Source organism: Solea solea, chromosome 16 (assembly GCF_958295425.1).
Source record: "Solea solea chromosome 16, fSolSol10.1, whole genome shotgun sequence".
NCBI classification, from domain to species: domain Eukaryota; kingdom Metazoa; phylum Chordata; class Actinopteri; order Pleuronectiformes; family Soleidae; genus Solea; species Solea solea.
The window spans coordinates 1,286,786-1,312,617 of record NC_081149.1 but is presented as its reverse complement, the minus strand read 5'-3'; the positions used below and the strand labels follow the sequence as shown (position 1 = coordinate 1,312,617).

General features: G+C 44.3%; 2 protein-coding genes across 2 annotated transcripts; one reads left to right on the top strand and one right to left on the bottom strand.

Moving 5' to 3' along the window:
- On the top strand, positions 1 to 25,371 carry ppl (periplakin). The gene is made up of 22 exons (XM_058653064.1): positions 1 to 231; positions 6,488 to 6,587; positions 7,021 to 7,175; positions 7,628 to 7,748; positions 12,353 to 12,478; positions 12,706 to 12,747; positions 13,362 to 13,523; positions 15,269 to 15,376; positions 15,555 to 15,650; positions 15,727 to 15,849; positions 15,941 to 16,087; positions 18,371 to 18,522; positions 18,713 to 18,810; positions 19,319 to 19,476; positions 19,549 to 19,727; positions 19,805 to 19,943; positions 20,059 to 20,252; positions 20,799 to 20,949; positions 21,028 to 21,111; positions 21,196 to 21,312; positions 22,126 to 22,218; positions 22,317 to 25,371. The coding sequence occupies exons 1-22, from the start codon at positions 182 to 184 to the stop codon at positions 24,984 to 24,986; spliced, it is 5,265 nt and encodes a 1,754-aa protein (XP_058509047.1). The 5' UTR covers positions 1 to 181; the 3' UTR covers positions 24,987 to 25,371.
- LOC131475165 (trichohyalin-like) lies at positions 8,758 to 11,458 on the bottom strand. The gene has a single exon (XM_058653065.1). The coding sequence runs from the start codon at positions 11,096 to 11,098 to the stop codon at positions 8,783 to 8,785; it is 2,316 nt and encodes a 771-aa protein (XP_058509048.1). The 5' UTR covers positions 11,099 to 11,458; the 3' UTR covers positions 8,758 to 8,782.
- Positions 25,372 to 25,832: the final 461 nt, after the last annotated feature.

Sequence of the window (25,832 nt, the reverse complement as noted above, 5' to 3'; positions counted from 1 at the left end):
GCATTTCCGCTGCTGCAGAGTGTGTGAGTGTGTGTGGGAGGAGACGCCGTGACATTGACGTGGGTGTGGGGACATTTACTGTTGATACACAGACGTTACTGTGGGGACACATTGACACAGGGAGCAGTGGAGCGAGCAGCAGCCTAAGGATTGTCTTACCGTCGGTGACCTGTCTGTCACCATGTTCAAGAAAAAGAGCAAATCCACCGTGATCACGACGCCCAAAGCGACGTGAGTACAAGTGTTGTGTTGTCTTGTATCATTAGCACCTGTACTAACCTAACCTAACGTAACCTAACGTCACCTAAACTTTGTCTTTAGAAAATATAGTCGCCGAATTGAAAAGTATAATAAAGTAATTCAAAAACAGTGTAGCCTTTATTCAAACGCTGTTTTCTATGATTCTTCTTTATTAGAATGGAGTTTGGTTGTGTACGTGCTACAGGAGAACGGCTGCAGGTTGACTGACATGTTCAATGTGCTGCATGACTTCAGTCCATGTTTGTGAAAGAGTGAACTAACGTGAGGGTGTGGCTCAGAGACACACACGAGTGAAGGAGTAAGAACTGGTTTGATCACCCTGCAGCTTCACATATACCTGCAGCTCCATATAATGAATAATGAACAGCTTTGACAGCATTTTCTTAATGTCATTAAACATAGGTGTGTGTGTGTGTTTATTTTTACATTTAAAATTAGAACAACATTCTTTCTAAAAGTCACCTTTGCTTCAAACTCAAAGTTAACTCAATGTTTTGATCTGAACATGTGAACGAGCTGAAATCACATTTATTTGATCATGATTTTGGCTTCAAAGACTCGCAGGCTCATGCAGCTGTTGGATGGTTTTCAGATGATAATAATCCTCCTCGCTGTCACACCACCGTCTTCATCCAAAACACGCTCGAATGAAATTCACTCTATTGTCGGTTTCTACTCATCACTGATGTTGAGATGGTGAAGATAATTGTAATCTTTGACAAACGTCAGTGGAGGAATTCTGAAGCTGAGACTGAAACTGGTTTTACTGTGATCTCAGCTGTCAGTGAAAGACATGTTGATTTTAAATGATGCATCTCAGGCCACTCTTACTCTGCTCCGAGCTTCGTGTTCCTCACGACGTCTGTGATCCCAGCACAGGAATGTTTTACTGGGTTTCAGGAGCAAGTTTATCACAATAATACTTTCAATGGCATTTGTTTTTGGTCAGGATAATCATGACAGAGGTCAGAGGTCAGAGGGACATTAAGTCATGTAGGTTTAAGTGTAGATGCAGAGACAGCGTCCTGCTTCTCCTTTGAATGTGTCCCTGTGGAAACATGTGACGCTCCAGAACCAGAACCAGCACAGTCACAGGCTGTGAGACTGTGGACACCACACAGATACTAAAATATGAAAATCCTTTGGAGGAGAACTTTTCAGTGTCTGAATCAACATGTTTTTGTACGTAGTTATGCAACACAACACAGTCAGTGGGTGTGTCTCATGCAGAAGAGGGCGGGGCCCAGTTAGTATCATCTGTTTTGAATTTTACATCATACGTTTAGATCATACACATGCACAAAACAACGAGAACCAGACTTTAAGACAAAGAAACGTCATGTTATTGTGACTGAAACTGTAAAAACTCTGGGACAATGTGATTCAGTTGTCTCCAGCCAGCATGTCCATGTCCTACATCTGTGTCCATGTCCATGTCCTACACCTGTGTCCATGTCCTACACATGTGTCCATGTCCATGTCCTACATCTGTGTCCATGTCCATGTCCTACACCTGTGTCCATGTCCATGTCCTACATCTGTGTTCACGTCCATGTCCTACACCTGTGTCTGTGTCCATGTCCTACACCTGTGTCCATGTCCATGTCCTACATCTGTGTTCACGTCCATGTCCTACCCCTGTGTCTGTGTCCATGTCCTACACCTGTGTCCATGTCCTACACATGTGTTCATGTCCATGTCCTACACCTGTGTCCATGTCCATGTCCTACACATGTGTCCATGTCCATGTCCTACACATGTGTCCATGTCGTACACCTGTGTCCATGTCCTACACCTGTGTTCACGTCCATGTCCTACATCTGTGTGCATGTCCTACACCTGTGTCCATGTCGTACATCTGTGTCCATGTCCATGTCCTACACCTGTGTCCATGTCCTACATCTGTGTCCATGTCCATGTCCTACACCTGTGTCCATGTCGTACATCTGTGTCCATGTCCTACACCTGTGTTCACGTCCATGTCCTACACCTGTGTCCATGTCCTACATCTGTGTCCATGTCCATGTCCTACACCTGTGTCCATGTCGTACACCTGTGACCATGTCGTACATCTGTGTCCATGTCCTACACCTGTGTTCACGTCCATGTCCTACACCTGTGTCCATGTCCTACATCTGTGTCCATGTCCTACACCTGTGTCCATGTCCTACATCTGTGTCCATGTCCTACACCTGTGTTCACGTCCATGTCTTACATCTGTGTGCATGTCCTACACCTGTGTCCATGTCGTACATCTGTGTCCATGTCCATGTCCTACACCTGTGTCCATGTCCTACATCTGTGTCCATGTCCATGTCCTACACCTGTGTCCATGTCGTACATCTGTGTCCATGTCCTACACCTGTGTTCACGTCCATGTCCTACACCTGTGTCCATGTCCTACATCTGTGTCCATGTCCATGTCCTACACCTGTGTCCATGTCGTACACCTGTGACCATGTCGTACATCTGTGTCCATGTCCTACACCTGTGTTCACGTCCATGTCCTACACCTGTGTCCATGTCCTACATCTGTGTCCATGTCCTACACCTGTGTCCATGTCCTACATCTGTGTCCATGTCCTACACCTGTGTTCACGTCCATGTCTTACATCTGTGTGCATGTCCTACACCTGTGTCCATGTCGTACATCTGTGTCCATGTCCATGTCCTACACCTGTGTCCATGTCCTACATCTGTGTCCATGTCCATGTCCTACACCTGTGTCCATGTCGTACATCTGTGTCCATGTCCTACACCTGTGTTCACGTCCATGTCCTACACCTGTGTCCATGTCCTACATCTGTGTCCATGTCCATGTCCTACACCTGTGTCCATGTCGTACACCTGTGACCATGTCGTACATCTGTGTCCATGTCCTACACCTGTGTTCACGTCCATGTCCTACACCTGTGTCCATGTCCTACATCTGTGTCCATGTCCTACACCTGTGTCCATGTCCTACATCTGTGTCCATGTCCTACACCTGTGTTCACGTCCATGTCTTACATCTGTGTGCATGTCCTACACCTGTGTCCATGTCGTACATCTGTGTCCATGTCCATGTCCTACACCTGTGTCCATGTCCTACATCTGTGTCCATGTCCATGTCCTACACCTGTGTCCATGTCGTACATCTGTGTCCATGTCCTACACCTGTGTCCATGTCCTACATCTGTGTCCATGTCCATGTCCTACACCTGTGTCCATGTCGTACACCTGTGACCATGTCGTACATCTGTGTCCATGTCCTACACCTGTGTTCACGTCCATGTCCTACACCTGTGTCCATGTCCTACATCTGTGTCCATGTCCTACACCTGTGTCCATGTCCTACATCTGTGTCCATGTCCACTTAGAACCTGAGGTGGACAAACATGCTTGTGGTACTTTTCAGGGAGCGATGGTGACTGACGACACTTGAAATGGAAGCAACAGCCAAATAGAAAGACAGCTGCTCCTCCGTCCCTGTCCTCGCCGTTAAGGCGTCTCTGTCTCTGGCTGTCTCTGTAGGAGATTGTGTAGTATCAGTCACACAGCTCTGTCTTTAGAGGAGTGTCGTGCTTACACAAGAACCTGTTGCTTTGAAGGTTTAGGTGTGAAAAGTGCGTGTTTATGATCCCGAGTTTGTTTTCACACAAACCTCCTGCGGGCTGTTTTTCTCTTGGATTGTCCTCGTCAGACGTGAACTCTGCAGGAAACACCCGTTCAAACTTGTTTAGTCATTGTTTTATATCAAATCCAGCTGCAGAGGCTTCTGTCAGTCAGTTTCCAGGCGTGGGTGTGGATGTGACACAAAGCCCTGTGTTATATTGTTGTGTTCTGTAGTTCACGTCTGAAGGATTATCTTCACTTTAAGTGCAATTCTTATTCATAATTAATAATCGTTGTAAAAGTGCTTCAAACTCTAAAACGATGGTGAAAAATAAGAATCTCAAACAAGATCTTTAGACATCATGAGGTCATGGATTGACGAGAAAGACGCCGGCTCCCCCTGGTGACTCTTCAGTATATGGCAGTTGAACTGTACGTGTGAGCCGTCACTCATGGGAAATATTAAAGATTTTTAGCATTCTCAATTATCTTAAGACAATGTAGCACCATCAATGTGCATTTAGGTAGAAAAACTTGGTCAAGACGGAGCATGTGAATGAGGAAGGAAGAGGATTTTTATATAAAGGAACCACTGTTTTTCTGTGGTGGTTACAGAGTGATGCCAGAGATCAGAGAAGAATGACCAGAAAGTCACAAAAACTTGTTACAACTGAAGTATGAAGAAGAAGATCACACCAGTGTGCCTAATAAAGTGACCGTCATAATATGGCACTCTTATTCATAGCAGCAGTATCAGGAATGCTATGACATGTAATCTCTTCCTTGTCACGTTTGATATGGAAAAATATTTTCTTTTTTCTTACCAAACGTCCTGACGCCCTACACACACATAGCTTCACAGTGACAGTGGAACACACCTGTGCAGTGGGTGATACCTGTCACAGGTGTGTCACTTTCCTGACACATCAGGCACAAACCTGCTCGGCCAGTTTGATGAACTCTCAGGAACAGAGTGAGTCGTGTGTGTGTGTGGTGTGTGGTGTGTGTGTGTGTGTGTGTGTGTGGGGTGTGTGTGTGTGTGGGGTGTGTGTGTGTGTGTGTGTGTGTGTGTGTGTGTGTGTGTGTGTGTGTGTGTGTGTGTGTGTGTGTGTGTGTGTGCAGCTGCCAGTGTCTTCTCACTGTTAGGCTCACAGTAACTATAATATCACACAGTACAACAAACATAGCAGTCGTGGTGAATGCTAAATTCTATCTTTTTAATTCAAATATTAATGTTTGATGGGAATGTATTGTTAATATTTGCTGGAGTCAGGATTTAGAAGCACATGTTCATTTAGAACCAGCTCACCGCTGTGTTGTTGTGTTTGAAGGAGCTGTGACGTCACTTCATCGTCAACTACAAGAAATTGTCCAGAAAAGTGGTTCAGAATTGAGGGAAGACACTGAGGAAAATGTGCTCAGGTCACTTCCTGTTTCAGATGCAGTTTGAGACCATGGTGTATAATCACACCACTCAGATCACTTGTGCTTCATACACTCTCTGCACTCTCTGTACCTTCTCTTCATGTCCTTCTCTTTCCAACTGTCACTGACATCAGTGACATCACTAACATCAGTGACATCAGTGACATCTCTGACATCTCTGACATCACTGACATCAGTGACATCTCTGACATCACTGACATCTCTGACATCACTGACATCTCTAAGATCACTGACATCTCTGACATCACTGACATCACTGACATCATTGACATCAGTGACATCACTGACATCACTGACATCAGTGACATCTCTGACATCATTGACATCTCTGACATCACTGACATCTCTGACATCACTGACATCTCTAAGATCACTGACATCTCTGACATCACTGACATCACTGACATCTCTGACATCACTGACATCATTGACATCTCTGACATCTCTGACATCACTGACATCTCTAAGATCACTGACATCACTGACATCTCTGACATCACTGACATCATTGACATCAGTGACATCACTGACATCAGTGACATCACTGACATCAGTGACATCATTGACATCAGTGACATCACTGACATCAGTGACATCACTGACATCACTGACATCAGTGACATTTAGACCAGAGGAAGCTCTGAAGTTCTGCTAATAATTACTTTGTCAAACTAACCCGTGCAAACAGGGCTTTAGTCTGAGGGCTCAGTTCTGTCTCTCTCTCTCTCTCTCTCTCTCTCTCTCTCTGTGTACTCTATGAGTCTGCATTTCTGAAGGCTTTGCTAAAGGGAATTACCCAGAGTTCATAGTGCTTGTGGATAAACAGACCAAACGGCAATACTGCAATAAAAGTAGCTTGGAAGCGCAATTAACTCTGATGTTGACATTCCAAAGGTTTTAATTTAGTCAGAGCAAAGTAAGAACACACTCTGAGAAACTCTTTACATGTTTACGTCATGTTTACGTCATGTTTACGTCAAGTTTACGTCATGTTTACGTGACATTTTAGAGCGTCCTCCTGTTGTCAGTGTTTATCCCACTGCTGTTTGTTATGAACACTCTCACAGCAATGACTCTAACAGTCGTTCAAATTGTTAGTAAAGTCATGAAAAGTGTAAGTTTGTAGGGAGAGGAGGATGACAGGTCATTATAAATGACTGTGTGTGTGTGTGTGTGTGTGTTCCAGGGCTCCCTCCACAGAACTGAGCGTCCTGATCGAGAAGCTGCAGAAGAATGCCGACAAAGTGGAGAAGAACATCTACGACGTCGAGCAGAACCTCAACAAGGTAAACTCTGAACTCACCGTTTTATTATCAGAAAAGTGAAACTCTGGAGGAAGTTTAAGGCCGTCATGACTCACAGGACGGTAAACAGTGCAGACATCAAGCTGCATTATAAAATTCATCCATACAAGTCTATGTTGCTTATTTATTGACCTTGAACATGATAATTATGCTTAATGATGTTCTATAATGATAACAACAATAATAATAATAATTTAATAAATAATTTATTTACACTTTACTAAAAGACAAACCAGGATGAAAAGCAGACAACAGGACGACAAGTAAACTGATCATGGAGAGTCAGTGAATTACAATAACATGATTAATAACAGAACTTATGTCACTTCTACTACAGACCACCATGTCATGATTTTTATTTTGATTTAAAAAAAGAAAAAACCTCATCACTGTGTGTGTGTGTCCTCTGCTGCAGGACGTCAGTAAGATCAACGAGGGGAAGCAGCCGCTGTATCAGGATGACGCCAACAAGAGAATCCTCAACTCTCTGGAGCTTCTCACTGGTCTGGACGAGGACGCCGTCAACGCCAAGCGCCTCAAGCACCCGCAGGCTGAGATGATCGAGCAGGAGTGAGTCTCACACACACACACACACACACACACACACACACACACGTACACACGCACACAAGCGTACACACACACGCACACATGTACCCTGTGTGCGAAATGGTTGCAAGTTCGACTCCACCCCTGGCTGATTGTACTCAATTCCATTGTAAGTCTGCTAAATGCCATGTAATGTAATATACATGAGCTTTTTTACTCTTAATCACTGTCCCTGACTCTCATGTGGAGGATAAAGCAGTAGAACATGGATGGATGGTATGTTTCAGCTTCTTAAATGTGATTAATAATATATTTAAAACCATGAAGACGTCATTATTTCAACATTTTTTTAACATTTAACAAACCAGACGAGCAACGACGGGAAAATAATCACCATCATAATAAATGGATTATGATAATCATGCTGTGATACACCATGATTATTGACTGTGATTGTGTGTGTACGTGTTCAGCATGAGACAGCTGCGGGAGAGAGTGAGGAAGCTGAGGGACGACCATGACCGCATCTACCACCTGGTCCGTACTGAGGGGGTTCCCACCATCAACTGGGGAAACATGATCGATGAGAAGATGGTAGGAAGTTCTCCTGCTGCCTCACACAGCACATTCACTCATTCACACAGAAGCTTGTGCAATGTTGCATTCAGATGTTGTGTTGATGATGGACAGTCTCAGTGGGTTCAGGTTTGGACATCAGGGAAGAATAATGATTCACTTTATTCAGGTCAGCTGACCTCATTGTTTGGGCACAGTGACCCCTGACCCCAGGTGTTGTGAGTGCTCGGCTGCTGACTGTGAGGACACGTCAGGTATGAAGGCCCTGAGAGTTCAGTGAGATCACTGCAGTATATGGCAGAATCTGACCTTACACTGCCCCCTGGTGCCTTTAACGAGTATGAGGACAGAGCGGACAATGTTCCATCTTCAGACTCTGATCAACTTTGTCTCATTCTATGTCAGAGAACACTTCTATAAGTTCTGCAGTTCAGAGACGCCTCGCCACGCCACGGTTTAAGTGGCGTTTCCATTAGCATAGCACCTGGTACCAGGTTCTATTTTTAGTACCTGCTCCCGCGAGGTTCCAAGCGTGCTAAGTAGGTAATTATGCGATGATTGGTCAGACTGCCGGCTGTTGACTGGCCAGAGTCCCGTCACAGGAAGAGACGTCCCACACACAAACAAGCCGAACAGTGCTGAACTGTAGATCACTTAGAACTACTGAACTATCTTAAAATGTGGGTCTTTGAGTGTCCAGAAAAGCGCTACATAAATATGATGTATTATTATTATTGTTATTATTATTATTATTATTATTATTATTATTTATCGCCAACAACTACAGACGTGTGGTGTAAAGTCACTAGTCACGTACCGTGCCGTGCCGTGCCGAGTAGAGCCGGTGGAAATGTGTCCCAGGTATAAAAGGACTGCATGAGAACAGCTGAGGTGAGACCTGACACGGGTCCATGTGTCACCATGCTGCTGCTCACCAGGAAGTCAAGTATGAGCTGGATGACTGAACACCTTCAGCCTGTTTATTCAAAGCTGTGAGAGAGGAGACGAGAGGAGACGAGAGGACACGAGTGTGTGACAGTGAGAGCACAGTTTCAGTCCGGTTGTCGAACTGGCCAAACAAATAACTTTGACACATATTTGACTTTATATGTGAGCTTCTCATACTTGGTTTGCAGAGCACTGTGAGCTTTGAGCAGCTCAGAGAAGTTAGCGTTGATCTGACTGTGTTTGGCACAGAGGTGAGTGTATTCACTCTGCAGGTTCATCAGAGCTTTGGTCATCTGAGCCACTTCCTGCTCTTTGAGCCTGAGCTCACTGTGTCCCATGTGTCCCACGTGTCCCATGTGTCCCACGTGTCCCACGTGTCCCTGAGCTCTGTGCACGATGTCGGCCCGTCGAGGTTGTTCCCTCGCTGCCTTGGTCTCATAGAGCTGAGCGTGGTAGTGCTCGTGTGTGAGTGTTGAAGCCTGTAACACAGAACAGTGTGCGTGTCCTTCAGGCTCCGCCTCTGACTGATGCATCATAAACATGAGCTTGGCAAAGGTCGCTTGGTTCTTCGTCATGTTGTCGTCCTTCTCTGACGTCACTTCTGTGTGATACTGTGAGACAGAGCAGTGTTTGGCTGTAATCCGGTCATATTTGGTCTCCACATGCTCAAACTCCGCCCAGCTCTTGTCCTTGTCCATCGTCAGCGTGGACATGTCGTACCTCAGGCTGTCCGCGGCTGCGAAGGCTTTGTTTTGCGTCTCGATTTTTTTGTACGCTCTCATGAGACAAGCGTTGTCCTTCACTTCCTTCTCCAGTCTCCTGTAAGCCTCTCTGTTGTCGTGGTGTTGTTTCTGAGCGAGCCGTCTCTCACTGAGGGCGTCCTGCAGGTCTCCCTGCAGCCTCCGCTTCTCAGAAGCCAGATGCTGGTTTTCCTGAGTCAGCAGAGCCAGTTGACGTGTGTCCTTCTCCTGAAGACTCTGAACCTGAAGGTGTAAAGCCTGGATCACTTTCTCTTTCTCAACATTTTCTTCAGTCAGCTCTGTGATTGTGACACAGTTCCTCCTCAGCTCTTCTCTCAGTTTCCCGATCACGTCCTTGTTATCCTGAAGATCAGCTGACATTCTGCTCATTTTCTTTGCATGTCCGTGCTGCTGCACTCTCTCTGAGTGCTGAAGATCAGCCAGCTGTGCCTTCAGACTGACCTTCTCAGTTTCTTCTTTCTTTAAAGCGTTTACAAGCTCAGCCTTTTGTTTCTCCTTCTGCTTCAGAGCTTCTGTCTGTGCTGCTCGGTCTGTTTTGCTGGTCCTCAGATCCTCTGCGAGAGCGTCTCTGTCTCTTCGTGTCTGCTGCAGGTCTTCTGTCTGTCTGGACAGATCTCTGTGAATCATCTTCAGATCCTCTGCGAGAGCGTCTCTGTCTCTTCGTGTCTGCTGCAGGTCTTCTGTCTGTCTGGACAGATCTCTGTGAGTCATCTTCAGATCCTCTGCGAGAGCGTCTCTGTCTTTGTGTGTCTGCTGCAGGTCTTCTGTCTGTCTGGACAGATCTCTGTGAGTCATCTTCAGATCCTCTGCGAGAGCGTCTCTGTCTCTTCGTGTCTGCTGCAGGTCTTCTGTCTCTCTGGACAGATCTCTGTGAGTCATCTTCAGATCCTCTGCGAGAGCGTCTCTGTCTCTTCGTGTCTGCTGCAGGTCTTCTGTCTGTCTGGACAGATCTCTGTGAGTGATAGTCAAGTCCTGTTCAAGAGCAGATTTGGCTCTTCGCTCGTGCTTCAGGACTTCTCTCTGTCGATCTACATCTCTTTTAACCGTCTTCAGATCCTCTTGAAGTGCATCCTTCTCTCTCTGCTCCTGCTCCAGAGCTTCTTTCTGTCTTGCCAGATCTCTCTGAATTATCTTCAAATCCTTCTCGAGAGCAGATTTGGCTTGTTGCTCCTGCCTCAGGGCTTCTTTGTGTTTGGCTGAATCTCTTTTAACCTTTTTTAAATCCTCTTGAAGTGCATCCTTCTCTCTTTGATCCTGCCTCAGGGCTTCTTTGTGTTTTGCTGAATCTCTTTTAAGCATCTTTAAATCCTCTTGAAGCGCGTCCTTCTCTCTTTGCTCCTGCTCCAGGTTTTCCTTCTGTCTTACTAGATCTCTGAGAATCATCTTTGAATCGTCTTCCAGATCAGGTTTGGCTTGTTTTGCCGTCTGAAGGCCTTCGTGTCCACCATCACACTCACGTACCAAATACTCTGACTGATCGGACTGCTTACTGATCTCCTCTAACTCTTCACTATTTCCCTCCTTAGTTTCCTTTCCATTTTGTATCACATGACCATTTTTCTCCCCAGTCTCCTCCTCAGTGTTGGTCGGAGGAGGAGCTTTGATTTTTGTGTCAAACAGAGTGTCTCGTCCTCCATGACGACCTCTCCAAACTTCCATCTCTGTCCATTACAGACCTTTGCTGCACGGTGGATCTGTGATGTTGAAGTTCGGACTTTGATGTTTAAACCTGTAATGTTGCATCAGTGTGTGTGTGTTTGTCAGTTGGCGTTGCTACTTCATTCTCAGGTTGACACCATAAAACTTTAAACTTCTCATCTTTAATTCAAGTGACGTCCTCTATGAGTTCCTTCTGAGATCAAAGATCAAAGCAGTCAGGTGTGTCATGAAGAGTCTTTTATTAAGAACTTCTGGAAGTCTGTGCACAGAGGTGTGATGAAGAAATGCTAAAACCACCACATGCCAATAAAGCATGCTGAACTGACACAGTGTGTCAGGTTTCTTATTCCAGTCTTCTGTTCATTATCATTTCACTGAAGAGTTCTCAGCACAGACACAAGAACTGTTGTTCTAACTCCACACTAAAAGTTCAAAGTCTCCTGGTTGAACTGGGATCTGAACTTGTTCTTGCTGTGAGGAGGAAGTCACTTCTTTTCTGTGTTTAAAGGCAGGAGGAAGAAAACTTTTTATAGATTTTAAAATTATGGCCGATATCAGATATTAATATTGCTGTTATGGCCGATAACTGATATCTACCGATATCGATATGTTCCTTTATTGTCCAAATAACAAGGTTACAGGGCTACGGTTAAACACAAGTGAAGGTTTTTAGAAACCTTTACCATACACTTACAGTTAGTACAGTTTAACTCCCTCCACTCACTAAACTCCTGTGCCGAATATCGATACCGATATTAATGTGGTTATATATTGTGCATCCCTAAAGAAAACCCCTCCTCAAGCAGGAAAGAAAAGCCTGTTCCACAGGAGTGAATGAAGCACAGATCAAAGGCAAATGTCCCATGGGGAGGATTTGAGAGCAAAGATCAGTCGCACACAGTGTTCCATGCTTTTATTGTGGCTCTGCATACGTGATCCGGATCATGGTCTGGTTGGTTGGAGGTCTATCCATTTGCGTACAGAGACATTTTGATCTACGCTCATTGGTCACGCTTCTTGGAAGTGGGAGGTGACTTCACCGTTTCCAGAGAAGCATCTGACGTTAGTCAGGATATTCCTCGATTAACCACTGAACCACAGAAAGCAGCACTCTGTATGAACTCTAGTGTTACTCTGTCTCTGCCGTAAATCTGTCAGAGGTTTGAATGAAATAATGCAGAAATCTAGAGGTTTATCACCTGACCAGCGGTTGTGTGCAGTGGACTGAGAGTCTTTCTTTGTCTCCTTGTCCAGGACAACCTTTCAAACAAGGGCTTTGGGCAGGACCTGCCGTCTGTGGAGAACGAGGTGGAGGAACACAACATCTTCCACAGTGAGGTGGAAGCTCTGGCTCCTCATATCTCCACTGGAGGTGACAAGGTAAATAACACAGATCAAATCATTGAGCCATTTATGTTCATAATGTCATATATGTACATACAGTACACTGAATTCATATATACATAATATCCACATACACGTATGAACCTGCATCTGGGTTTATTTAAAAGTGTGTAGCACTGGGTTTAATCATTTTTTACCTGATCTGTAATTAACATGAACATGACCTGTGTGTTCTCAACCTCTCTGCTCCCTGTGTTTTGCAGGAATATGTCAACAGTCTCCAGACCAAGTACAACAAGCTGCTGGTAACACACACACACACACACACACACACTCACACTCACTAACCCTGATCCTAAAACCAGGTCTTAACCTCCAAAAATCCCTTTAAAGTTAGAAGTTAGTTACAAAATGTCATCAAAAAGAGAGGTTTGCATGTTTGCTGGACCTCACAAAGATAGAAATACAAGTACACACACACACACACATTTTCTATTTATAGAATAGAATACAATTGTCTTAAGTGTCACAATGATTTTCGAATCTGTGGAAATGATCATGTTCTCGAATCAGTCTAAATGATTTCAGAAAATATTCACATTTAAGAAGCTGAAGAATCACAAACTGATTAATCCAGAAATAATGAATAATCCATTAATAATTGAATAATTGAATAATCTTTGCAGTCCTAAAAGCACAGAACAACCGTGTCCCAGGATCTCAGTCCCCGACAACTGTGTGAATCATTGAAACATGCTTTTATCACGTCTGCACACAAAAATGTTACATTTCATTTCAATCGAGTGATTTACGTCCGAAAAACAGGAAAGATTCTTTGTCAATGTCGTGCTGGCGCCCCCATGTGGCCTGTGAAACACAGAGACTGTCAGTGATGAGTGAACGTGTCTCCGTGGTTTAGGCCACGTCAGGTTCCCGTCAGCGTCACCTGCTCAGCCTGCGCGACTACATGCAGCGCTGCACCAACGAGCTCTACTGGATGGACCAACAGGCCGAGGAGAGGGTCAACTACGACTGGAGTGACAGCAACCTGGACTACCCCGCCCGCCAGAGGCAGTACGAGGTAACACACACACACAATAGTGAGGCAACAAATGTATACAGAGGCAGTATGTCTGTGTTTACGTCTGTCCTTACGTCTGTCCTTACGTCTGTCTTTACGTCTGTCTTTACGTCTGTCTTTACGTCTGTCCTTACGTCTGTCTTTATGTCTGTCTTTACGTCTGTCTTTACGTCTGTCTTTATGTCTGTCCTTACGTCTGTCCTTACGTCTGTCTTTACGTCTGTCTTTACGTCTGTCCTTACGTCTGTCTTTACGTCTGTCTTTATGTCTGTCTTTACGTCTGTCTTTACGTCTGTCTTTATGTCTGTCTTTACGTCTGTCCTTACGTCTGTGTTTACGTCTGTCCTTACGTCTGTCCTTACGTCTGTCTTTATGTCTGGCCTTACGTCTGTCTTTATGTCTGTCTTTACGTCTGTCTTTATGTCTGTCTTTACGTCTGTCTTTACGTCTGTCTTTATGTCTGTCTTTACGTCTGTCTTTACGTCTGTCCTTACGTCTGTCTTTATGTCTGTCTTTACGTCTGTCTTTATGTCTGTCCTTACGTCTGTCTTTACGTCTGTCTTTACGTCTGTCTTTACGTCTGTCTTTACGTCTGTCTTTACGTCTGTTCTTACGTCTGTCTTTATGTCTGTCCTTACGTCTGTCTTTACGTCTGTCTTTATGTCTGTCTTTACGTCTGTCCTTACGTCTGTCTTTATGTCTGTCTTTATGTCTGTTTTTACGTCTGTCTTTACGTCTGTCTTTACGTCTGTCTTTATGTCTGTCTTTACGTCTGTCTTTATGTCTGTCTTTACGTCTGTCTTTACGTCTGTCTTTATGTCTGTCTTTACGTCTGTCCTTACGTCTGTCTTTACGTCTGTGTTTACGTCTGTCCTTACGTCTGTCTTTACGTCTGTCTTTATGTCTGTCTTTATGTCTGTCTTTACGTCTGTCCTTACGTCTGTCTTTACGTCTGTCTTTACGTCTGTCTTTATGTCTGTCCTTACGTCTGTCTTTACGTCTGTCTTTACGTCTGTCTTTACGTCTGTCCTTACGTCTGTCTTTATGTCTGTCCTTACGTCTGTCTTTACGTCTGTCTTTATGTCTGTCTTTATGTCTGTCCTTACGTCTGTCTTTATGTCTGTCTTTATGTCTGTTTTTACGTCTGTCTTTACGTCTGTCTTTACGTCTGTCTTTATGTCTGTCTTTACGTCTGTCTTTATGTCTGTCTTTACGTCTGTCTTTACGTCTGTCTTTATGTCTGTCTTTACGTCTGTCCTTACGTCTGTCTTTACGTCTGTGTTTACGTCTGTCCTTACGTCTGTCCTTATGTCTGTCTTTATGTCTGTCTTTATGTCTGTCTTTACGTCTGTCTTTATGTCTGTCCTTACGTCTGTCTTTATGTCTGTCCTTACGTCTGTCTTTATGTCTGTCTTTACGTCTGTCCTTACGTCTGTCTTTATGTCTGTCTTTACGTCTGTCCTTACGTCTGTCTTTATGTCTGTCTTTACGTCTGTCCTTACGTCTGTCTTTATGTCTGTCTTTACGTCTGTCTTTACGTCTGTCTTTACGTCTGTCCTTACGTCTGTCTTTACGTCTGTCCTTACGTCTGTCTTTACGTCTGTCTTTATGTCTGTCTTTATGTCTGTCCTTACGTCTGTCTTTATGTCTGTCTTTACGTCTGTCCTTACGTCTGTCTTTATGTCTGTCTTTACGTCTGTCCTTACGTCTGTCTTTACATCTGTCCTTCTGTCTCCTCCCTACAGAACTTCATCAGTAAATGTCTTGAGAGTAAAGAGGCCACCATCACTAAGCTGAATGATGATGGAGAGAAGCTGATTGCTGCAGAGCATCCTGGGAAGAATGTCATTGAGGTACAGACTAATACATTTATAGATTATTGAACAGGTGGTCTAATACATGACCACCAAGAAACAATCATGTGCTTTACTCTTTAATGTTTTTACATTTGAAATTTCATAGATCGCAATAATAATAATGATATTATAGCTTTAAAAGTCTGTATGAACCATTACATTTACATAAATACAGGCTCACATGGAGGCGGTCCACGCCGACTGGAAGGAGTACCTGAACCTGCTCATCTGTGAAGAGAACCACCTGAAACACATGGACGAGTACCACAAGGTGAGACACAGAGGACACATGTGGACACATGTGGACAGATGAAGACGCACATACTCATCACTGTCTGTGTGTCCAGTACCATAAGGAGGCTCGTGACACCCAGGACCTGCTGAAGCGTTTGGACACTGAGGTCAACCAGAAGTACAACCCTGAGTTCAAAGACGTGTATCAGATGGAAGGTCTCATCAGGGAGCTGGATGTGAGCATGTCTTCACCTCGACGTCAGTATATACATGTACCATGTCCACAACAGAGGGCAATAAGCTGTGTGTGTGTGTGTGTGTGCGCAGGACCAAAGCAAGGCCATGGACCACTTTGATGAGCGGGTCAAGGCTCTACAGAAGCGCAGCCTGCAGGTGTTGCCTCTCAAGTACCGCAGAGAAACTCCTCAGAAGCTTCTGCCTGTTGAAGCTCTGTGTGAGTTTGACACGGACGAGGTACGTCAACAACGTCTGTGGGATTTTGTGTTGTGATTGTTGACCGTGTGTGATTTCATGCTGTGATTGTTGACCGTGTGTGATTTCATGTTGTGATTGTTGACTGTGTGTGATTTCATGTTGTGATTGTCGACCACGTGTGATTTCATGCTGTTATTGTCGACCACGTGTGATTTCATGCTGTTATTGTCGACCGTGTGTGATTTCATGCTGTTATTGTCGACCACGTGTGATTTCATGTTGTGATTGTTGACCGTGTGTGATTTCATGTTGTGATTGTTGATCGTGTGTGATTTCATGTTGTGATTGTTGACGGTGTGTGATTTCATGTTGAAGAATCACAAACTGATTAATCCAGAAATAATGAATAATCCATTAATAATTGAATAATTGAATAATCTTTGCAGTCCTAAAAGCACAGAACAACCGTGTCCCAGGATCTCAGTCCCCGACAACTGTGTGAATCATTGAAACATGCTTTTATCACGTCTGCACACAAAAATGTTACATTTCATTTAAATCGAGTGATTTACGCCCGAAAAACAGGCCTGTGTGTGATTTCATGTCGTGATTGTTGACTGTGTGTGATTTCATGCTGTGATTGTCGACCACGTGTGATTTCATGCTGTTATTGTTGACCACGTGTGATTTCATGTTGTGATTGTTGACCGTGTGTGATTTCATGTTGTGATTGTTGACCGTGTGTGATTTCGTGTTGTGATTGTTGACCATGTGTGATTTCATGTTGTGATTGTTGACTGTGTGTGATTTCATGTTGTGATTGTTGACCGTGTGATTTCATGTTGTGATTGTTGACCGTGTGTGATTTCATGTCGTGATTGTTGACCGTGTGTTTGATTTCATGCTGTGATTGTTGACCGTGTGTGATTTCATGTTGTGATTGTTGACCGTGTGATTTCATGTTGTGATTGTTGACCGTGTGTGATTTCATGCTGTGATTGTTGACCGTGTGTTTGATTTCATGCTGTGATTGTTGACCGTGTGTGATTTCATGTCGTGACTGTTGACTGTGTGTGATTTCATGCTGTGATTGTTGACCGTGTGTGATTTCATGTTGTGATTGTTGACCGTGTGTGATTTCATGTTGTGATTGTTGACCACGTGTGATTTCATGCTGTGATTGTTGATGTGTGTGATTTCATGTCGTGATTGTTGACCGTGTGTGATTTCATGCTGTGATTGTTGACCACGTGTGATTTCATGCTGTGATTGTTGACCGTGTGTGATTTCATGTTGTGATTGTTGACGGTGTGTGATTTCATGTTGAAGAATCACAAACTGATTAATCCAGAAATAATGAATAATCCATTAATAATTGAATAATCTTTGCAGTCCTAAAAGCACAGAACAACCGTGTCCCAGGATCTCAGTCCCCGACAACTGTGTGAATCATTGAAACATGCTTTTATCACGTCTGCACACAAAAATGTTACATTTCATTTAAATCGAGTGATTTACGCCCGAAAAACAGGCCTGTGTGTGATTTCATGTCGTGATTGTTGACTGTGTGTGATTTCATGCTGTGATTGTCGACCACGTGTGATTTCATGCTGTTATTGTTGACCACGTGTGATTTCATGTTGTGATTGTTGACCGTGTGTGATTTCATGTTGTGATTGTTGACCGTGTGTGATTTCGTGTTGTGATTGTTGACCATGTGTGATTTCATGTTGTGATTGTTGACTGTGTGTGATTTCATGTTGTGATTGTTGACCGTGTGATTTCATGTTGTGATTGTTGACCGTGTGTGATTTCATGTCGTGATTGTTGACCGTGTGTTTGATTTCATGCTGTGATTGTTGACCGTGTGTGATTTCATGTTGTGATTGTTGACCGTGTGATTTCATGTTGTGATTGTTGACCGTGTGTGATTTCATGCTGTGATTGTTGACCGTGTGTTTGATTTCATGCTGTGATTGTTGACCGTGTGTGATTTCATGTCGTGACTGTTGACTGTGTGTGATTTCATGCTGTGATTGTTGACCGTGTGTGATTTCATGTTGTGATTGTTGACCGTGTGTGATTTCATGTTGTGATTGTTGACCACGTGTGATTTCATGCTGTGATTGTTGATGTGTGTGATTTCATGTCGTGATTGTTGACCGTGTGTGATTTCATGCTGTGATTGTTGACCACGTGTGATTTCATGCTGTGATTGTTGACCGTGTGTGATTTCATGTTGTGATTGTTGACCGTGTGTGATTTCATGCTGTGATTGTTGACCGTGTGTGATTTCATGTCGTGATTGTTGACTGTGTGCAGGGGCAGATTGTGCGCGGTGAGCGGTACACGCTGCTGCGCAACAATGGGACCAAATGGGACGTGAAGGACGCAGCTGGACGCAAAATCACCGCCCCCGCCGTCTGCTTCATGATCCCGCCCACTGACCCTGACGCAGTGTCCATCTCTGACAAGTGAGTGCATGCTAATGTAATAGTGAAAACAGTCGATTTAAAGATGTAAATTCTGCTTAATGTTAACAAATGAGATTACATCACAGTTATTTGCTTTGGCTGGTGTGAAGCACTGCTGTTATTCAGCTGAATATCATAAATATGACCTGATCTCAGCCGTTATGTTGACATGTGTTTGTGTGTGTTGCAGTCTGGCTGGTCAGCAGAAGTCTCTCAAACAGAAGATGGGAGGCAGTAAGGCGACTCTGCTGAAGCGCTTCGATGAGCTGAAGAGGGAGAGTGGCACAGGTACGTACCACATCCTCCAGGGTGAGGGTTCAGTCTCCTCTGACCTCTGACCTCTGAGAACTCTGCTCACTGAATCCTTTTCTCTTTTTCGGATCATTATGTGTGAAAATCTTTATTGATAATTGATAATGGTGAGTTCCATTTACATCGGAACGTTGAAGTTGGAACCCAGTTCACCGCGTTCCAGTTGTATTTTGTGCACACAGACAGCCGAGTAACACAATCCTTTGTGTACGACTGATTTACATGTGTGTGTACAGTGGTGAGTTTGTTTCTAGTTGAAAACCAGAGTTCAGGAGAACTTAAATTGAAAAGCACCAGAAATGAATGCTAACAATGACACTGCAGCTCTAAGTGTCAGGAATAGCCCTTTAAATTTGAAGTTGTAAGTTTGAAGTTGAAGAGTTATTTATAAGGGCTATAACATAATATATATAGAATATAGAATAATAATAATAATAACAATAACAATAATAATGATGCACTGTGATTGTGTGTGTGACCAAAGACAAGCAGGAGCAGCAGTGCCGTCAGCTGATGGCCGGTCTGGATAAAGTGGTCAATGATCTGGACAAACAGGAGAAGGCCATTCATGGACGAGTGCGTCCACCACTGGAGCAGAACAGGCCTCTGCAGGACAGTGCTGACCGTCTGCAGGACATGGGGGTATGACCTCTGTTTAACCCAAAACACTGATGATAGTAGACGCGTGTTTTTAACCTGAATGCTCTGTTTCAGGACATCGCTGCAGCTGTCCGCAGGATTGAACCTGAGAAATCCTCTAAAGTTCAGGATGCAAAGAGTTTCCTGGTCTCAAACCCGACGTGCACCAGCGCTGCTCAGCTTCACAGCAAAGTCGATGAAGCCAACAACAAGTACGACAGGATCGAGGACCTTCTGCAGTGCTCTCAGGAGAAGTATGGACCCCACATATCTCAGCTGAATCCTTATGTGTGTTCCGTGTTCTAATAGCAGCACTTCACCTTTGTTTAAGATTGAAGAATTCCAACCAGCTGGAGACATCGCTGCAGAACGGGAAGACTCTGCTGTCGACCTACGAGAACAAGCTGGCCAGAGAGGAGGTGGCTCCAGCTGACATGTCTTCACTGGAGAAAACTCAGCGTGAGCTTGGGGTGAGTTCTCAAACTGCTGCTGACTAAACGTCTATTTACACCTCGTATTCTGCCACCTGAGTGGATGAAGGAGAGACATAACATTTTCATATCACATGATGATCTCTTTCTTCAGGATATTGCTTCAGACCTGAGGTCCAAGAGGTCAGTGATCTCTGACACGGAGCAGAACCTGCGCTTGGCCAAAAACAGCTGTGACAACATGGCCACCAAGTTCCAGGAGCACTGTCCAGACATCGAGCGTCAGGAAGCTGATGTCCAGAAACTCAACAAGCGTTTCAACAACCTCAACAGACAGATCGACATCCGGTGAGTGAAGAGTTTATCAGAGGCAACATGGAGACAGACATGAACACCTGACACCACCTCCACTTCTGTTATATACAAGGACATTTACTGTTTTGTTTCATTTTCTATGCACTGCAGTCAAAATTCCCCAGCTCCACTCTGATCACTATATATATATATATATACATACATATACGTATATATATATATGTATTTATATGTATATCCCCTGTCCCCCCCTCTGTCCTCCCTGTCCTCCTCTGTCCTCTGCTCTGTCCTCTCCTGTCCTCCCCTGTCCTCCTCTCACCTGTGTTTCTGTGTGTTGCAGGTCTCAGTCTGCAGTGAGCTAAGATGTCCTCCTCTGTCCTCTGTCCTCCTCTCACATGTGTTTCTGTGTGTTGCAGGTCTCAGAGTCTGCAGAGAGCTAAGATGTCCTCCTCTGTCCTCTGTCCTCCTCTCACATGTGTTTCTGTGTGTTGCAGGTCTCAGAGTCTGTAGAGAGCTAAGATGTCCTCCTCTGTCCTCTGTCGTCTGTCCTCCTCTCACCTGTGTTTTTGTGTGTTGCAGGTCTCAGAGTCTGCAGAGAGCTAAGATGTCGTACAAGAACTACCGTAATGATTATGATAATCTGAACAGCTGGCTGTCTCGTATCCCAAACTATGAGCCTCGTGAAACTGACGACACCAGACAAGTGGAGACCAAGCTGAAGAATCAGAGGGTGAGTGATGAGCAGCAGATGATGAACACATGAGAGGTCTGATAGAAAACTGTCTAAATGTCTGTGGTGTTTCTGCAGAACTTGCTCTCAGATATCGCGAGAAAGGAGTCTGACCTGAACAATGTGTCCAAGAATGCTCAGCTGTACCAGCAGGCTGTCAGAGTAAGATCTTCTTCTATTGATCATCACTGTGAATGTGGACAAACACAGAGTTTGATAACTGCTCTTGCTCATCATTCTCTCCAGGACTATGAGATTGAAACAGAGAAGTATAGATCCCTGCTTGACCTGGAAGATGGACTTGTCCCTCAGACTTACAAGAGGAGTCGACTGGAATCTCCTGCAAATACAGTCAAGGCAGAGGTGAGTGAGGCACAGTGGTCTTTACATGCCCCTCCTCTAAATGTCTTTTTATTAAGTCAGCCACCAGGGACACATGGTGGAATAGTGGCTAGCACTATAGCCTTACAGCAAAAAGACCCAGGTTTGACCTGGTCCCAATGAGCTGTATGGAGTTTGGCTTTTGGCTTGTTCCTCTCCTTGTTCCTCTCTGTGATGGACTGTCGTCGTATGTGCGCTGGGATAAGCTCGAGCAGCCCTGTGACCCTCATGTAGAGGATAAAGTGAAATTTCAAGCGTGCATTTCCCATAATGCAAAGCAATAGCAGCTTTGATTTAGACGACCCACCCCCATAAAAAGATAAAGGGCAACATATTTCATCTTCACTCCGAGCCTCTACACTGGGCATGGGCTGGAAGTGGTGACCAGGTACTATTTTTAGTACCGGGTACTAAAAATAGTACCTACTTAGCACGCTTGGAACCTCACCAGAGCAGGTACTAAAAATAGCACCTGGTACCAGGTACTATGCTAGTGGAAACGCTAGTTAAACCGTGGCATGGCGAGGCGAGTAGAGCCGGTGGAAATGCGCCACTAGTGTCAGCTGGAATGTAACATGCCGGCCATGCTGGCTGGACTAGTTTATTTGAGAGTAGAACCTTTTCAGTTTTATTGAATCTGGAATCAGTTTACAACTTACTTAGGGCCTGACAGAGAAGAGATCTTTATTGTCTTTCTTGTTTATTGTGTATGTGGTTGTGTGATGATGATGAACCACTGTACCGCCATTTTTAAACGTAGGTGTTATTCATGACTCGTGACTTCACTGTTTACAGGAAGCTGCCATCGAAGCTAAATTTACAGAGGTCAATGCTGTGCACAACCAGAGGCTGCAGAATCTGGAGTTTGCAGACAGTCTTCTTAGACAGGTAAAAGATTTACTTTTATGTGTTTTCTATTGTTGTGTCGAAAACAATAATATCTATATCAGAAAAAATGGTAAGAATGATTATGTTTCCCTCCACAGCAACCAGATACCTCCATAATCCAGTCTACTCATGTCAAATCAGTCCATGCTGCCCCAGGAGAAGAGCCTTGGAGATACAGGAAGCAGCTGGAAGATGAGATCCAGAGGAGGGAGCAGTTAGAAAAAGAACTTGAACTCATCCAAACTGACATCTATGTCCTTGAAGGACAGAAGCCCCAGGATACAATTGTCAAGAAGGAGCTGATTAAGAAGGTTCCTGACCCCCAGCTGGATGAAGAGATACACAAAGTCCAGCAGAGGCTCTCAGAGGAGCGACGCACTACTCATGTTCTGGAGAACGACCTGGAAGTGCTGAAGCTGAAGCTGCGTGGCCTTGAGACCGAGGTCAAAGAAGGGGCTCAGCAGTACACTGTGAAGGAAGTCCTGCGAATAGAAAGAGACCGTGGTCAGGAGGAGGAAATGCGCCGGCTTCGAGAGGAACTGGATGAGTTGAGAAGACAGAAGCTCATCAAAGACAACGAGCTGATTCAGATCCACAAGCAGGTTACACTTCTGGCTGAGGAGAAGAACAAGGAGCAAGAGGTGATCACTGAAGAGGAGGTGATCAAAGTTCAGAATGACCCTCAACTTGAAACAGAATATCGGGTTCTTCTCGACAGGAAGCAGAAGGAAATGGAAGGCAGGCAGCAGCTGGAGGATGAACTGAAATTTCTTCAGGAGAGGCTAAGAAGGCTAGAGAAAGAAAAGGCCATGGCGGAGGAGAAGATTTCCATCAAGGAAGTGCTGAAGGTAGAGAAAGATGTTGCCTTTGAAAGAGAGGTAGACAACCTCAGGAGACAGTATGAAGATGAGAAAACAAGACGTAGATCATCACAGCGAGAAAAGGCTGACCTCCAGAGGAAAATTACCAATCTAGAGGAGGACAAGTCCAAAGTTGTCATTCAAGAGAAAGTGCGGGAAATTGTCCGTCCTGACCCCAAGGCTGAAAATGAGGCAGCCAATCTGCGGCTTGAACTCGTGGAGCAGCAGAGACGCTATAGAGATGCAGAGATGCAGTTTAGGTCCCTGCAGGATGAGTTGACCATGCTGAGAAACCGAGGACCCCAGGTGGAGGTGAAGGAGATCATCAAAGAAGTCATCAAATACAAGACAGATCCTCAGACAGAAAGAGAACTGGAGAGACTTCGCAATGAAATAGTGGATAAAACCCACCAGACAGAGAAATCAGAGATGGAAATCCGCCAGCTTAATGATGAAATTCAGAGATGGAAGGACACCAAACCCCAAGTGCAGACTAAAGAGGTGGTCAATGAAGTGCTGCAGTACAGAGAAGATCCTAAGACGAAGGAGGAGATTGAGATTCTGAAGAGGAAGCTGGCTGATGAACAGACCAAACGCCTCGAGCTTGAAAGAGACCGGTCAGCCCAAGAGGAGAAGATCAGACTGAAGAAAATGGACCTGTCTCAGGTCCGTGAGAAGATTGTTCAGCAAGAAGTGGTGAAAGTAGAAGAAGACCCTATCCTCAAGTCAGAGTGCGACTCCTTCTCACTCAACATCAGCAATGAGCAGAAACAGAAGGATAGCCTGAAAACTGAGCTTTACCAACTGCAGAGGCAGAAGACTGACCTGGATCTGCAACTGGAAGAATTAGAGCGTGAGCGCAAAGCAAGACGAGATGCAGAACTGGAGATCCAGAGGCTTCGCATCAGACTCAATGAGCTGGAGATCCGAGACAAAGAGAACAGAGAGAAGGTGACAGTCAAACAGAAGGTGGTTCTGCAGCAGGATCCCCAACAGGAGAAGGAACACTCCATCCTTAAACTGCAGCTCGATGAAGAGAAGCACAAGCGTGTCCTGCTGGAGAAAGAGCTGAATGCCCTCATTCAGCAGCAGCTCACCCTGGAGAAGATGGATGTGAAGGAAAGAGTTGTCCGCACTGAGAAAGTCCAGGTTGAGAGGGACCCAGAGGCTGAGCTGGAGATCCAGAACCTTACTAGGACTCTGGAAGAAGAGAAAAGGAAAAAACGAGAACTTGACCAGGAGCTCTCTGTCCTCATCACCAGGATCTCTGATATGGAATTCACCAACACCAAGTCAAGTAAAGAACTGGACTACATCCGTGATGAAAGTAGCCGACTGCAGCAAGAAAACCAAAGGCTGCAAAATGAGATTCGAAAGCTTCGGTCTGAGATTGAAATCACCAGCAAAGAGACTCGGATTATCACAGAGTCTGCACCGAGGGAGGAAGGAAAGAACCTGGAGCTGAGGCTTGATTCTCTACAGAGAGAACTTGCAGATCTGAAGCATGTGACCACCACGAAGGAAGAGGAAATTGAAAGGCTTCAGAAGAGCCTACAAGCTGTGAGAATGAAGAGGGAGCAGAGGGAGAGCCATCTCCGCAGGTCTATCGTCGTCATCGATCCAGACACGGGGAAAGAGATGCGACCAGAAGAGGCCTACAAGCTCGGTCTGATCGACTGGAAAATGTTTGTCAACCTGCAAAGCCAGGAGTGCGACTGGGAGGAGATTACAGTGAAGGGTCCCAAGGGGGAGTCTTCAGTTCTCCATGACAGAAAATCAGGGAAGAAGTTCTCCATCGATGACGCACTGCGTCTCGGGCACATCACGAATCACCACCTTCAGCAGTACAACAATAAAGAAATCACCATCCAGGAGTTTGGTGTTATGGTGTCGGGCAAGAACAAATAAATAATAACCTTTTGAAGAAATGCATTTGAAAAGCTTTGTATACACTTGCTTTTTATTTTACTCCTATTCTGACTTAAATACAGTGGTGAGTTGGCATTCTTTTGTTCTTTATCCATGATTCTTAAATGCACTATGTATTTATTCCCCTTTGCATTTTCAGTCTGTGGTACTGGCATGAATAATATGGATTGATATTAATATTGTTCTGGCTAACTACAATAACACTGTGGTTGAAAGCTCGGGACACCTTTTATTTCTTTGACTGGGTACGAGGGTTTAGAAATCCTTTGATTTGCTGAAATTAACAAAGGTACTAAATGTTGATTTATGGAATATGGATGTGTGCAATGCAAGCTTTAATAAAAGTGGAATCAAACTAAGGAAATGGTGCATTTTTTTTTCTCATCCAATTAAAGACTTTAAAAAATTCCCTTCACTACAGTACATTTCTTAACAGTTCACAGACACCACATGCGACACCAATACTGCAGTTGTTTTCGATGGTCCTCCTGCCACTGAGTCCATCAGCCTTTTATTATATAGCAAGTTTCAGACAAATCCATGCAAGCAAATATGTGTGTGTATTTACATACATACACATATATATTATATATATATACACACACACACACACACATATATATATATATATATATATATATATATATATATATATATATATATACATATATGTATATATCAGATAGTCCTTTATTAGTCCCACAGTGGGGAAATTTACATCGTTACATCAGCAAAGAAAGTAAAGATAAAGATAACAAATAATAAATGTGCATGAAAAAAAAATATATATATAAAGATATTAACTATATAAAAAATAGAATAGAG

Excerpts from the sequence above, each read along its gene's own strand:
- LOC131475165 (XM_058653065.1), bottom strand. The coding sequence starts at position 11,098 with ATGGAAGTTTGGAGAGGTCGTCATGGAGGACGAGACACTCTGTTTGAC.
- ppl (XM_058653064.1), top strand. The coding sequence starts at position 182 with ATGTTCAAGAAAAAGAGCAAATCCACCGTGATCACGACGCCCAAAGCG. Across the intron at positions 12,479-12,705 it reads TCTCCACTGGAGGTGACAAG|GAATATGTCAACAGTCTCCA; the intron begins GTAAATAACACA and ends TGTGTTTTGCAG. Across the intron at positions 16,088-18,370 it reads GTGAGTTTGACACGGACGAG|GGGCAGATTGTGCGCGGTGA; the intron begins GTACGTCAACAA and ends GACTGTGTGCAG.